The sequence below is a fragment of the Hemiscyllium ocellatum genome, chromosome 8 (assembly GCF_020745735.1).
Source record: "Hemiscyllium ocellatum isolate sHemOce1 chromosome 8, sHemOce1.pat.X.cur, whole genome shotgun sequence".
NCBI lineage: Eukaryota > Metazoa > Chordata > Chondrichthyes > Orectolobiformes > Hemiscylliidae > Hemiscyllium > Hemiscyllium ocellatum.
Window position 1 is genome coordinate 90,370,512 of NC_083408.1, and position 16,048 is coordinate 90,386,559.

The 16,048-nt window shown below is 40.9% G+C and overlaps 1 protein-coding gene across 1 annotated transcript in view; it reads left to right on the forward strand.

Annotated features, from left to right (window-relative positions):
* Positions 1-16,048, forward strand: part of LOC132818210 (sodium/potassium/calcium exchanger 4-like) — a 105,684-nt gene that overhangs the window by 19,643 nt on the left and 69,993 nt on the right. The window contains exons 3-6 of the mRNA XM_060828990.1: positions 4,575-4,649; positions 5,383-5,467; positions 6,543-6,646; positions 13,756-13,830. Coding sequence (XP_060684973.1) covers positions 4,575-4,649; positions 5,383-5,467; positions 6,543-6,646; positions 13,756-13,830 — 339 coding nt within the window. The remainder of the gene's footprint in view (positions 1-4,574; positions 4,650-5,382; positions 5,468-6,542; positions 6,647-13,755; positions 13,831-16,048) is intronic.

A 16,048-nucleotide genomic window follows, 5' to 3' on the forward strand; every position in this document is an offset into this window, starting at 1 on the left:
ACCGCAAAAAATTACAGAGAGTTGTGAATGCAGCTGAGTCCATCACAAAAACCAGCCTACCTTCCATTGACTCCATCTACACTTCTGACTGCTTCTGGAAAGCAGCCAAGATAATCAAACACCCGTCTCATACTGGCTATATGCTTTTCCATTCCTTTCCATTGGCCAGAACATACAAAGGTTTAAAAGTACATAACAATAGATTCTTACTTCTTACCTGTTGTTATCAGACTTAGACATGGTCCTCTCATATATTACAGTTGATCTTTGACTGCACGTTCTCTAAAGCTGTAACAGCACATTCTACATTCTGCTCTATTACCATGGTGTACTTATACAAGGTATGATTTATCTGCTTAGCACACAAAATAATACTTTTCACTGTATCTCAGTACGTGTGACAATAATAAATCAAATCAAAACAGTCCAGTTGATCAGCAGCTCATTCGCCTCATTAAAATACTCTGTCCTTGGTGTAGCCAACGATGCCCAAATCCCACGAAGTGATATAAAAAAACAAAACACGTGTCATGCTAGGAGTAGATTTTTCATAATAACAATCCAAGAATAAGCATTAGCCCAGAGGTGAAAACCAGCCCGTGACTGGTAAGACAGTAGAGGTCTTACTGTAATTGTTCCCTAAACTGACTCACATAGGAGCCAGAAAAAGTGATGTTAGTGATCTAAAAGTTTTTTTTCAGAAATTTGGACTAAACCACAATGTCTGTACAATGTAGAGAGACTTTTAGCCTACAGCTTGCTCTGATGAAATTGTGGTGCAGTTATTTTTAATCAATCTGCAAAAATATGCTTTGATGCATGGCCAGAGCAGGTAGGACTTGAACCTTCTACCTCACAGGTAAGGACACCACCACTGTACCACAAAATTCTGTAAGTAAGCATGGTATAATCTGTTTGCATTATGTGGCTATCATGGCTGAACAAGTTATTATGACTGTCGGCTGTGCTGTGTGTGTGAGAGAGGGTGAGATGAAACGGTGATTGTGAGGGATGGCTCATGGTTGGTAAGAGATTGTTGTGAAGGGAATTGTGAGGTAGGTAGATTGAGCAGCATGTAAGGCAACTGGCTCATTTCTAAAGATAGGACATTTTTACATTTACTTTCATTGATCTTGATCACTTGGGTAAGATCATTGAGTTTCTTGCAACATCCAGGTTCTTTGGACTTCAGTGCTGGTACTGACCATCATTACTATCCATTCTAACTGCCTTTGCATGTCAGTCTGGGTAGTGAATCCCTCCCACCTCCTGTGCTGGCCCTTGGAGGACACTGACTACACTTTTATGCCATTATTCAGTGTTCTTCCTGCTTTTATGTATTTTTAAACAATCTGTTCAGAGACAGTACAATACACCTTTGGAGGGGATGAGGCTTGAATCCAGGCCTCCTGGCTCAGAGGTAGAGTCACTACCACTGCATCACAAGCACTCTTCAAAAGCCAATTCTCGGGTCCTCTCTAATTCAAGTACGAAGCAGCTCTGAGTCTGACTTAGCTGCTGAAATCAGACAAGATTACTAGTATGGCCTCGGGCTAAAATGCAACAGACAATTTATATGACAATCGACAGTTAAAGAGGGATGGCACATTCATATGCTGTCCCTATGGCTTAAACCTTACAGAGGGCTGACACTGTGTCAGACCGGTGTCAGCACCTGCCCAGTTGGTTTTAAGTCGTACAGAAGGTGTTCTCTCAATTTTGGGTGCTTTTTGAACTGGGGGTGGGGGGGAGTGAGTGTGGGTTAATCATGCCAAGTGAGATTCCCACATCGAGTTTATTGCCCTGTTGAGTTTTGTGTCCTCACAATGTTATTTCCAAACATGAAGGCATCTGGACACTTCAAATCACAACCACACAGTAATCCTGCTCAATTGCTATTGAGCTAAAATATTGCTATCTTCCAAGTAGAGACAACATAGAAACCATGAATAGCAGTAGACCATTCAGCCCTTCGAGCCTGCTCCACCATGCCATATTGTATTGATTATAACAAGGTCAGCCAGATGGATCTCATAGAATATGAGCTTCCTGATTTGGGCTGTTAGTCTGATCCAATCATGGATCCCTGGCTGACAAAAGGGTGAATATGAGCAATATTGGACCCCTGAAGCTGACCCAGTGAGAGGCAGCGCTATTAATAAAGGCAATACATTTGTAAGTTAAGAATGATTGGTGATGGGATGCCATCCTCTGAAAAGTTATTTCAAATATGCTCATGGATGCCTGTCTGTTGGAATGCTATTTTCCCACTTTTTCCCCAGACGCCTTTGTGCCTTTAAAATCTAAAAAAATTATCTCTCTTTTTCTTGAGTATATTCAGTGACTTGGGTTCCACAGCCTTCTACCGTAGAGAATTTCACAGGTCAACTTTCAATTCAGTGCATTTTAATTTTAGCAACAGTGGCAAATAAAGATATTTAAAAAGGGTTTTGTTAAGATTAGTCAAAGAGATCACATTGCCTAACCTATATGAATAAACATAATGCACATTGCTCTCACTAGCAAACGCGGAAAGCAACTAACAACAGATCGCAGAGAAAACCATTCTGAAGTATTCCAGTCAAGAAATGTATTTAGTTAAAATGTGCATCTTTTTGGCAGAACAGGATAAATTCTACATAGCAATATGGTCAAAATGCCTGGACTATAAAGTAAGCTAAGGTCCAAAGTAATTTATGTGGTGCAAAACCATGTGAATAAATTAAGTTTTATGTATCCTATTATGTAACCCTTAATAAGGCAAGGTTGTCAATCGTCAAAGACAGTAGCACAGATCATTTCCTTCAGTAATCAAGAGTAAAATGCTGACAGTTGCTCTAAAAAAAATCAGGCTGCTCTTAGAACCTGAAGCTGAGACAGCAATCAGTTCCATTGACAGTTTGGAAGTTGGTGGGTTTGAATTTTTGCTTTGCAAATGTTGTCTGAAAGATAAATGCAAAACTATTCATAGCTTCTTCCTTAATGCCCTACAATCTAGCAATGTCGCATAAGGATTTGTAATGCTTTTTAGCTGTAATTATTGGAATAAATATTTATGTATTCACTATTAACTGAAGTGTTGTGATTAACAAAAAAAAGCAACTGGGCCATAAAATTCCAAGTGGATTCTCCCTGTCTCCCACAGTTTTCAGTCATGTTGATTTTTGCTTCAGTTGCAGCTGAAAAATGATGAACATTTCCAGCCAATCAGGTCCCTTCAGTTCAATCCCTGTCCAAAGTGAATTAACACATACTCCTTCTTGCAGGTCTATAAACGATTTTTTTTTCCCCCTGAGATATGCATAATTTCAGAGGAAAACAACAAAAATTATTACATGAATGAGAAGGGTGGCCTTGAGAAGCACATCCACATTTCCAAAGAGAATGAATTCCAGGGGTTTGCCTGTGCCATCCTTGGCAGGACCATTCACAGAATGTTTTTTTCTGAATTCTAACAGGCAATCAATTCTATCAGTAACATAGCAACCACGTAGAACCTACTATCGAATTATACATGGACCCATTAATCCTTTTTACTGGATGTAACTGACACATGGATGGGCAACTTTTAAAACTATCATCCAGCTGGCACTTTTGTGTATAACATAGTTCTTCATCTTAAGATGGGCAAGGTATCAATTTAGTAATGTCCGTTGTTGTGGTTCTGTTCGCTGAGCTGGGAGTTTTTGTTGCAAACGTTTCGTCCCCTTTCTAGGTGACATCCTCAGTGCTTGGGAGCCTCCTGAAGCGCTTCTGTGCTGATTCCTCCGGCCTTTATAGTGGTTTGAATCTGCCGCTTCCAGTTGTCAGTTGCTGTCTGCTGCAGTGGTCGGTATATAGGGTCTAGCATGAGCAAAACCAACGTAGTATACAAAATCCCATGCAAGGACTGCACAAAACACTACATAGAACAAACAGGAAGACAGCTAACAACCCGCATCCACGAACACCAACTAGCCACGAAACGACACGACCAGCTATCCTTAGTAGCCATACACTCAGATGACAAACAACATGAATTCGATTGGGACAACACCACTATTATAGGGCAAGCCAAACAGAGAACATCCAGGGAATTCCTAGAGGCATGGCACCCATCCACAAATTCTGTCAACAGACACATCGACCTAGACCCTATATACCGGCCACTGCAGCGGACAGCAACTGACAACCGGAAGCGGCAGATTCAAACCACTATAAAGGCCGGAAGAGTCAGCACAGAAGCGCTTCACAGGAGGCTCCCAAGCACTGAGGATGTCACCTAGAAAGGGGACGAAACGTTTGCAACAAAAACTCCCAGCTCTGCGAACAGAACCACAACAACGAGCACCCGAGCTACAAATCTTCTCACAAACTTAGTAATGTCCATCAGAAATCCATTCCTGTTGCCCATTTATTTAGATAACGTGGATGTCTTGCATGGTGAAACTCACACGGTTAGCCAGTTTTATCCAACCATAGCTAAAGGAATATTTTTTGGGGTGGAGCGGGGAGAAGTGAGTGATAAATCTGAGAATCTCAGCAAGGAAAAAATATTTGGAGAAAAAAAGATGACACTTCTTTTCTTTTCACAGGCTGTCTATATGTTTTATGCACTGGCAATAGTTTGTGACGATTTCTTTGTTCCAGCATTAGAAAAAATATGTGAGGTATGTTCAAATGCATTTACTTACATTATTGATAGCACTAGAAATAAAAATGATCCCTGAAATCCAGAAACACATTAAGCATTTGACTAAAGGGAACTCAGTTAAAGTATGTTTTCATGTTTCACTTAAATGGGGTGAGTGTAAATAATATTTATTTTCATAGATCTGAACAGGTATGTCTAATGCTGCTTGAACTCATAGTTTTGTTGTATGCTTTCAATCTTCGTAAGCATGGTATGAACTTATAGAATACCAAGCCATTTCCAAGCAAAAATATCAACTGCATCAGTAGTCCTAAAAGTAGTGCTGCAAAGGAGATGTATAAAATCTATGTGACACACCAGCTTTTACCTGTAAAGTCCAATTTCAAGGACTCCTCAGTCTCAATTTTGCTAATTATCTTTAGAAAATATGTCAAACTCTGTTCACTAAAAAAATCACACTTCCTATTAAAGATATGCAAAGAAGTTGCATCACTCGCTAGGAATGACATAAGCAATAACCCAGAGAAACTGAAGTAAGTACTCAGACTGCAGGTGATTGAGAATCTAGAGTGCAGCTGGAAATGAACACTATTCATTGGAAAATGACCAAAGTATTTGCTACTGAAGTAAATATATGACAGGGGACGTATTGAAAATCTATATTCAACCAATTCTATATATCAGAAGAGTGGGAGTCTTTGACTGGAAGCATATCCAATGTCCTGTAATGGTTTATCTTTTTTACACAGAGATTACATTTGAGTGAAGATGTAGCTGGTGCCACGTTCATGGCAGCTGGAAGCTCAGCACCTGAACTGTTTGCTTCTGTTATTGGTAATGTTACACATGATTCACAGTTCATTGATGCTCTTTACTTCATTGAAAGTGCATAACAGTTTTATAAAAAAAAGTCCAGTAAATTGCTTTAATCTATAAAATAAACTGCAAGAATAAACTTTATGCAAATATAATGGGCATGGAAATTCCTCACTGCTCCTCCCATTGCTGCTTCATTGTAGTTTCATAAGAGGCATGGTGAAAATTTAGATTCATAATTCCAGTTGAGTAGTAGAATGGGAGCAGCTTTTGAAAATTTTCCCAACATGTTCAAACTCCAGTTGTATATTTGACATGAGAGAAAGCCATGGTGAACATTTCCAATATTTCCTAATGCTTTATTTCCAAGTACTTTTCAGAAGGTCTGGTACATTGTTAGAACTTTGACTGAATTTAATGCACTGTCTTTGCTAGAGTTGAAGGTGGGGAGCACAGGTTAAATCCAGTGAGTGACCATCCACTTTTGCCCCTACTGCAATTGTACCAGTGATGGGGAGCCACTGGGTGAATACATTTCTCCTCTTCACTCCTAGGTTTCCCAGACATGCAGGCGTGGTGTTAATTCTGTGCAAGTGAATGCATTTTGAGTCAAGTAAAATTTTATCTATTAATATTAGTAATATGCATATTATGAAGTTGCTAAAATATTTATTTGGTCATGTGCATTTGCATAACTAGACAAGGAAATCTTTGTGAAAGCTAAATGGAGAGCCCTAATAGTTAGTAGAGTGTTAATTGAATGTTGTTATAAAACTTGAAGCTTTCTTTAATAGCAAGGTTCAGCAGTGAACAATTTCTGAATCATTCTCAAATAACTCTGAGTAAAGATCACATAATTTACTGTAACCTAGATGCCTACCGCATTTTAAAAATTTGGTTCTAGTCAAGTCTCCTCCATGGAACTAACATTGGGGTCCCTACCTCTTTGACCAGTAGAGAAGACTACTGTTGACTTTACAAAATGCAAGCCAAGTACTCAGATTCCATAGGAGATGTCATTTTTCATACTTTTCTCATAATGCAAATCAGTGAAGCAAATCCAATATAACACAACCTTTTATGTTCTTTGCAGGCGTCTTTATTACCCATGGAGATGTCGGTGTTGGAACCATTGTTGGTTCAGCAGTATTTAACATACTCTGTATCATTGGGGTCTGTGGAATATTTGGAGGGCAGGTCAGTTCTAACAACAATATTTCTTTTCAAAATTACAAAGGATATGAAACAAACCTTAAAATAAAACAAAGAAATGCAGATGTGGGTGATCTGCAACGAATAGCAATTTTTATTTTTGTTCTTAACCTTGTTATCTTGAGGTTATTGTTCATGATGGATATTTCTCAAAATCTATGGGCCACAATCCCACTTGATTGGACTGGTGCACACCAATGCTAAACCCCCCAGCGCTGGTGGGATTAATGCAAGGGATCTCATGTAAGTAGTGGAAGGCAGGTGTATGTGTTACATCTCTAGTATCTGCCAGAGAATCTAGTACTCATTCATCCACCATTAGGACACAGATACATCACTTGCCTGTATACTTACTCCCTCCTTACTATCCAAGGTCACAGACAAACAGTGGGCAGCATGGTGGCTCAGTGGTTAGCATTGTTGTTTCACAGCGCCACGGACCCAGGTTCAATCCCTGCCTCGGGTGACCATCTGTATGGAGTTTGCACGTTCTCCCCGTGTCTGTGTGGGTTTCCTCTAGGTGCTCTGTTTTCCTCCCACAATCCAAAGATGTGCAGGTTAGGTGAGTTGGCCATGCTAAATTGCCCATAGTGTTCAGGGATGTGTAAGTTAGGTGCATTAGTCTGGGGTAAATGCAGAGGAGTCGGGGAATGGGTCTGGGTGGGTTTCTCTTCGGAGGGTCAGTGTGGACTTGTTGGGCCAAAGGACCTGTTTCCACATTGTTGGGATTTTATTCTTGGACACACCTTCCAAGTGAAACAGCGATTTACCTGCACTTCATTCAACCTAGTCTCTTATATTCGCTGCTTACAATGTGGTCTCCTTTACACTGAGGAGCCAAATGCGAACTGGGTGACCAATTCATGGAACACCTGCATGTTGTCTATAAAATGACCCCAGGCTTCCAGCTGCCTGTCACGTCAACATACCACAGCGTTCCCTGGCCAATATCACTGTCTTAGGCCTGCTGCAATGCTCCAATGAGGTTCAACACAAGCTGGGAGAACAGCATCTTGTTTTTTATAAAGGTGCCTTATGGCCTTCAGGACTCAACATTGAGTTTACCCTCCTCCATATTTGTTATCTACCCCCACACCGTTAAGTTCTATTTTGTGTGTGTTACTCCCAGCACGGCTAACCCAGTTTGAACCGTTTACGCTTCTTGTTGGCACCATTATCACTCTCTTGGCTGATCATCAGCAATCTCTTTGCCTGGTGGTTTTTCTCTCCAACTCTCTCTTTTTCTCTGGGCACTGTTCCCAAGTACTCTGTTCACTCCTTACCCCCCCCAGTAGCGCTGTCATCAGCATAAATGCCAACCTGTCCCAACTGCTTTCTGTTCTGACAAAGGGTCACTGGACTCAAAATATTGACGCTGTTTCTCTCTCCGCTCCTGCTACTCCACTCCTGCTGAGTTTTGCCAAAACTTTCTGTTTTTGCTTCAAATTTCCAACATCTGCAGTCCTTTGTTTCATTATGATGAGGAAGGAGTTGCCGATACTCCTTATGCATTGATGCTGTTCTTCCATTTAGCAGCCTTTGCCTCGGATTATAGAACATAGAACATAAAATATTACAGCGCAGTACAGGCCCTTCGACCCTCGATGTTGCGCCGCCCTGTCACACTAATCTGAAGCCCATCTAACCTACGCTATTCCACGTATGTCCATATTCCTGTCCAATGAAGACTTAAATGCACTTAAACTTGGCAAAAATCTACTACCGTTGCGGGCAAAGCATTCCATACCCTTACTACTCTCTGAGTAAAGAAACTACCTCTGACATCTGTCTTATACCTATCTCCCTCACTTTAAAGTTGCGTCCCTTCGTGTTTGCCGTTTCCATACTTGAAAAAAGGCTCTCCCTGTCCACCCTATCTAACCCTCTGATTATCTTGTATGTCTCTATTAAGTCACCTCTCAACCTTCTTCTCTCTAACGAGAACAGACTCAAGGCCCCCAGCCTTTCCTCATAAGACATTCCTTCCATACCAGGCAACATCCTAGTAAATCTCCTCTGCACCCATTCCAAAGCTTCCGCATCCTTCTTATAAAGCGGTGACCAGAACTGTACACAATACCCCAAGTGTGGCCATACCAGAGCTTTGTACAGCCGCAGCATAACCTCCTGGTTCCGGAACTCAATCCCTCTATTAATAAAGGCCAAAACACTGTATGCCTTCTTAACAACCCTATCAATCTAGGTGGCAACTTTCAGGGATGTGTGTACGTGGACACCGATATCTCTCTGCTCATCTGCACTCCCAAGAATCTTACCATTAGCCCAGTACTTTGCATTCCGGTAACTCCGTCCAAAATTGTTTTCTTTTCTGTAACCAATCCTTGTAGAACTGTATTTTCTGAAGCATATTATCAGATACTTTGTGTGCTATGCTACGAGAAAAACAAGAACCTGTGTTTATATGGCACCATTAAAGTAACAAAACATCCCAAAGCTCTTCTCGTTGCCAATATTAAACAATATATAGCACCAAGAAAATAAGGAGGTATTGGGGCAAATGATCAAAAGCTTGCTTGTCGAGGTAAATGTTTTGGAGGAATGTGAGGAGGAGAGCTTTTGGAAAGGAACTTCAATGTTTATAGGATCTGACATAGCCACCAAGGATGAAACAGTTAAAATCAGGACCCTCAGGGTTGTGAGGCTGGTGAAGATTAGAGGGATAGAGAGGGGTGAGATTTTATAGTGGGTTTTTAAAACAAACATTTTCAAAATTGAGGCACAGCTAAAATGGGAATAAATGTTAGCGAACACAGAAGAGAGAGAAGGAAAAGAGAGTGAGAGAGAAGAGCGAGAGAGGGAGAGAGAAGGACAGGGGGAGAGCAGGGGCAAGAGAAGAAAGGGGGGAGAAATGAGAGAGGGGGAAAGAAGGTGGGGGGAGAAGAGAGAGTGGGGGGAGTGAGGGAGAGCAGAACTAGAGAGCACAGGTTTAGGGTAAGAGGGGAAAAATTTAAAAGGGACCTAAAGGACAACTTTTTCATTCAGAAAGTGATGCATATATGGAATGAGCTGCCAGAGGAAGTGGTGGAGGTTGGTACAATTACAACATTTAAAACACATCTGAATGAGTATATGAATAGGACAGATTTATAGGGATATGGGCCAAATGCTGGCAAATGGGACTAGAATAATTTAGGATATCTGGTCAGCATGGACGATTTGGACCAAAGGGTCTGCTTCTGTGCTGTACATCTCTGTGACTCTACGACATCAGTGAAAAGAACTTGGTACCAGTTAGGCAGCAGAGTTTTGGACCACTTTTAGTTTCAAGGGACACATTCCGGGAGCCACAACTGGAGTTAACTAAAGTATGGATAAGTATTTCAACAGTAGAAAAACTGAGGTGCGTTTGGAAGTAGGTGATCTTGTTGATACTGCCAATATTTCTGCCATCACTTCGGAAATGGAAGGCCTTACAGATATTACAGATTAATCAATTTGTTCACAATTACTGTAATGTGGGGAAAAAAATGAAGCATAACCTATATTAGCCATACTAAATTGGTGCATTAATCAAACTGATTAAATGGGCAAAACTCACAAGGGATAAATTACCTGATTGAATAATTCCTCCAGATAATTTGAGAGCATACTTTAAAAATAAATTCTCCTAATGGGCAAATACTACCCAGTTTTTTCTTTGTTAATCTCTTTGAATTTTGAAACTTCAAACATGATGTGCATAGCATTAGCTTCAATATTACAGAATTCTTTCCTCCCACTTAACTTCAGAATTTAGAGTCATAGCATCATATAGGACAGAAACAGATCCTTCAGTCTAACCGGTCCACATCGACCATGTTCCTAAACTAAAGCAGTCCCACCTGCCTGTCCTTGGCCAGTGGATTCATTAACTTATCCAAATGTCTTTTTAATGTTGTAACTATACCTGCATCCACCACTTTCTCTGGCAATCCATTCTCCATATAAACCACTCTCTGTGTAAAACGTTGCCCCTCGTATCCTTTTGAAATCTTTCTCTTCTCACTTTAAAAATTTGGCCCTGAGTTTTGAACTCCCCCACCCTAGGGAACAGACGATGGTCATTCACCTTATCCATGCCCCTCATGATTTTTATAAACTTCAATAAGTTCATCTCCAATGTCCTACACTCCAGTGAAAAAAAATCTCCTTCATTTCCAGCCTTTCCAGTCTATTTTTCTAACTCAAACCCTTCATTCCAGCAACATCCCTGTAAATTTTGTTAACTACTAATAATTAACTGTTCCAATATAGTAACATCCCATAAGCACACCCTCGACAAAGATAAATTCAATAAAATAGATTGTCTCACATGAAATTCTAGCAGCAGGAAGAGAAACTCAGTGTTTAGGTGTAACAGAGAGGAGTAAGTGCTTCCACATCTGACTTCAAAACCCCAACAACTGCAGAAAGCTAAAACTTAAATCCTGATTCTGTGGGAGATTGACCCCACCCATTTAGAGTCATAAAGTCATAGAGTGTACAGCACAGAAACAGACCCTTCGGTCAAACTCATCCTTGCTGACCAGACATCCCAACCCAATCTAGTCCTACCTGCCAGCACTTGGCCCACATCCCTCCAAATCCTTCCTATTCATATACCCATCCAGATACCTTTTAAATGTTGCAATTGTACTAACCTCCACTATATCCTCTGGCAGCTCATTCCATACACATACCACCCTCTGCATGAAAAGATTGCCCCTTGGATCTCTTTTATATCTTTCCCCTCTCACCCTAAACCTATGCCCTGTAGTTCTGGACTCTCTCACCGCAGGGAAAAGACTTTGGCTATTTATCCTATCCAGGCCTCCAGTCTGAAAAACAACCCTCCACCACCACCCTCTGTCTTCTACCTTCGAGATAGTTCTGTATTCAAATGGCTAGTTCTCCCTGTATTCCATGAAATCTAACTTTGCTAACCAGTCTCCCATGAAGAATTTTGTTGAACGCCTTACTGAGGTTCATATAGATCACGTCTACCGCTCTGCCCTCATCAATCTTTGTTACTTCTTCAAAAAGCTCAATAAATTTCATGAGACATGATTTCCCATGCACAAAGCCATGTTGACTATCCCGAATCAGTCCTTACCTTTTCAAATACGTGTACATCCTGTCCCTCACAATTCCTCCCAACAACTTGCCCACCACCAACATCAGGCCCACTGGTCCATAGTTCTCTGGCTTGCCTTTACCACCTTTCTTAAATAGTGGTACCACGTTAGCCAACCTCCGGTCTTCTGGCACCTCACCTGTTACTATCGATACAAATATCTCAGCAAAGGGCCCAGTAATCGCTTCCCTAGCCTCCTATAGAGTTCCAGGGTGCACCTGAACAGGTTATGGAGATTGCTTTTATCTTTGGTTGCAGATGTCAGGAAAGTTTGATTTGATTTAATTTGATATGTGAGTGTGACATGTACTGAGATACAGTGAAAAGTATTGTTTTGCATACTAATCAGATAAATCATATCTTACATGAGTACATCAGGGTAATAGAATAGAATGCAGAATATAACGTTGTACCTTTTCTATAGCTGTAATGCTATTATCTGCATTTTGTTAGATTACCCTGATGTACTTATGTAAGGTATGATTTGTCCGGTCAGTACACATAACAATAATTTTCACTGTATGACAGCACATGTGACAATAATAAATTGAATCAAATCATATTTTCCAGACATGTTAATTTAGTGATAACAAGTTCTGTTTTTTTATATCCAAGAGGCCAGTTTCAACCCAAAAATCAAATTACCCAAACCTCTGAAAGAGAAAGACAGAATCATGGAATCACAGCAGTGTGGAGCAGCAGGCCATTCAGCCCATCAAGACCACACTGACCTTCCAAAAATCCTATTCAGACCACTGTCAATCCTCAGATGCCACCTTTTGCTTCAGGGCCAATTCACTTTTGCCACTGCCTGCGTTAGGCGCACCAATGTCAGAGGCTATTGCTGCTGTAACTGCTGCCGTGGTGCCCTCCTGCCACCCTTCACCGCCACCAGGGCTGGACCCAGTCAATGATAAAGTTGCTGATCCTCAATGTATCAGACACATGATTAAAATAGTGAGATCCCTATTGTATTTGTTTGCTAACCACTATTGTTGGAATGATCTTTATTCTTTCTGGATGTGAAATGTAAACTATTGAGAAGCATACACTCCAATTGTTAATTTTAGTGTAGTGCAGATTTAAATGTATGCTTAAGTATACTGTCTGACAAAATCTATTATTTTTATCATAACATTAGACCTTTCAAATATGCTACTGAGTTTAGTTCGGTTTTATTTAAAAGTGGCAATATTCCAACTGGAGAATTGTTCATTCAAAATATGGCCGAGTGCAAAGTCCCATGGTGGCTCAGTGGTTAGCACTGCTGCCTCACAGTACCAGGGACCTGGGCTTGTTTCCAGACTTGGGCAGCTGTTTGTATAGAGTTTGTACATTCTCCCTGTGTTTGCATGGGATTCCTCCGGGTGCTACGGTTTCCTCCCACAGTCCGAAGATGTGCATATTAGGTGAATTGTCCATGCTAAGTTGCCTATAGTATTCAGGGACGTGTGGGGTAGGTCCAGTAGGGGGAAATGTAGGATAATGAAGGAGTGGGTCTGGATGGAGTTGCTCTTCGGATGGTCAGTGTGGAATTGTTGGGCTGAAAGGCCTGTTTCCACACAGTAGGGTTCTATGATTCTTATAAATTGCCTGTGCACTGAAGCCCACTGAATGATGTTCAGAAATGTCCTTCTGACGAGTGTGGACCTTTGGTGGCAGGGTGAGCAGTGGGATTAGTGCAATTCTGCCCACTGATTGTGGATTGGTAGACATTGAGAGAAAAGAATAAAATAACATAATAATAAAACAGAGAAACACAGGGGCAAACAGGTAAAAAGATTGAGTGTAATCTGTACCATTTTACTGATGAAGCACTATATAGTGCTTATTTCCCTACATAACTGTGGAACACTGAATGCTAATCACTCACATAGTGTAAGGATTGAGTGTATATTTGAAAACCAGGGAACAAAATGCAAAAGGTTCTCATGAGAAATCCTAGTGTTTTATCCTCATGGCTTCATTTTATCTTTTACAGATCGTATATCTGACACAGTGGTCTGTGTTCAGGGATTCATTATACTATACCATATCAGTGATTCTACTTATTGTGGTAAGTAATGCTCGGTATTATTGGCCATCGCTGTTGGGATTTTACCCAGGTTAGGGAAGTCAGCTTTAATTCTCATAGTCTTGTTACACTCAGACAAATGATCACCTTCTGCACTGTCATAATTCTGTGATTCTAAGAGGAGATACCTACATTGTGTCCAGTGGACACTTCCCGCCAGGTACATCTCCCGGTCATTTCTTCCCTTTCCTGCCCTGCTGACCCTAACCTCCCAAATCAAAGGCCTGGCAGGCTGGCTCCAACAAAACCTCCAACTTACCTGCATTCAGATTCCCACAGACTGGCTGTAACTCCAGCATTGGCTGCCATTCAATTGGCCAGCAGTTTTTGGAAATGGGATTTTTTCTCCAATAGGGACAGAAATCATGCCCAGAGCCAGCAGTAAAATGGCTGCTGGCCAGCCTTATCAAGTAGAGTTGGGCTGGTCCTGGTCCTTGATTTTCAAATGGGAAGACAGGGCCAGAGACCCATTGCTCGTAAAATACAACGTTAAAGATGGATCTTTGGAAACTGAAAATGGCAATCTCAAATTAGTTAGCAGCACCAACTGTTCAGGAAAACAGGATTTTAAAAAAATGAACTCAGTGTTGAGGCTGGAGGTCTAAATCAAAGTTTCTACCAGAAATTTGTCCAGTTCTGACAATCATCTATGCAGGTAAATTGGTAGCCTCTCAGAGTCGATGGATGGCTAAAATTGAGCAAATTCCACTAGCAATAACATGCACATTTGAATTTTATCAGAAAATCCTCATCTCTCAGCTTCACAAATCTTTCATAAGTTATAAACAAGAAATAAATGATGACAATTTACATTAGGTGATGTGTTTTTTTTTAATAGAATGGTTTCCAAGCGTTCATCTATTATTGAAATTAGAGTTGCTTTATGCTATCGCCTACAACATAATTTGGAAAGATTTTAGAGTCCGTTGTTAAGGATGAGGTTGTTGATGACTTGCAAGTGCATGATAAAATAGGGCTGAGTCAGCATTGCTTCTTCAAAGCAAGGTCATGCCTGACAAATCTGTTAGAATTCTTTAAGCGGGTAATAAAGCATGTTAGGCAAACGAGAATCAGCGCATGTGATCTATTTGGATTTCCAGAAGGCCTTTGACAAGTTGCCAGTTGGAGGGTTATTAAATAAACTAAGAGCTCATGATGTTCTGGGCAAAGTACTGGCACATTTAAAGGATCAGCTGACTAGCAGGGAATACAGATAAAGGGGTCTTGTCAGGTTGGTAGCTGCTGACTTGTGCAGGTCCGCAGGGATAAGTGTTGGAATCACTTCTATTCACGTTAAACGTTAATGATCCGGACAAAGGAACTGACAGTATTGTTGCTAGGTTTACAGATGACAAATTTAGATGTTTCAGCAAGAACAGAGATGATGGTAAAAATGGGGGATGTGGCATTGTTAATCAAGGGTAGTATTACAGCAGCTGAGAGAACATTTGAGGATTCATCCACTGAGGTAGTTTGGGCTGAAGTTAGAAACAGGAAAGGAGAGGTCACCTTGTTGAGAGTTTTCTATAGGTCTCCGAATTGTTCCAGGGATGTAGAGGAAAGGATATCAAAGATGATTCTCAATAGGAGCAAGAATAACAGGGTAATTATTATGGGAGACTTTAACTTGCCCAATTTTGACTGGGAATACGATAGTTCGATAGTTTAGATGGGTGAGATTTCGTTCAGTCTGTGCAGGAGGTTTTTCTGACACAGTATGTAGATAAGCCAACAAGGGCGATGCCATATTGGATTTGGTACTGGGGAATGACCCCGGCCAGGTGTTAGATTTGGAGGTAGGTGAGCACTTTGGTGATAGTGACCACAATTCAGTTATGTTTACAAGAGCAATGGGCAGGGGTATGTATATACCGCAGGGAAAGAGGTATAACTGGGGGAAAGGCAATTATGATGCGATTAGGCAAGATTTAGGATGCATAGGATGGGGAAGGAAAATGCAGGGATGAACACACTTGAAATGTGGAACTTATTCAAGAAACAGCCACTGCTGGTCCTCGATAAGAATATACCTATAAGGCAGAGAGGTAGTTAACAAGAGAGGGAGCCGTGGTTTACGAAAGAAGATCTTGTCAAGAGGAAGAAGAAGGCTTATGATGTGAAGGCTCAGATAGGGGACTGTAGAGTTATAAATTAGCTGGAAAAGATCTAAAGAGAGGGCTAAGAAGAGCCAGGAAGGGAC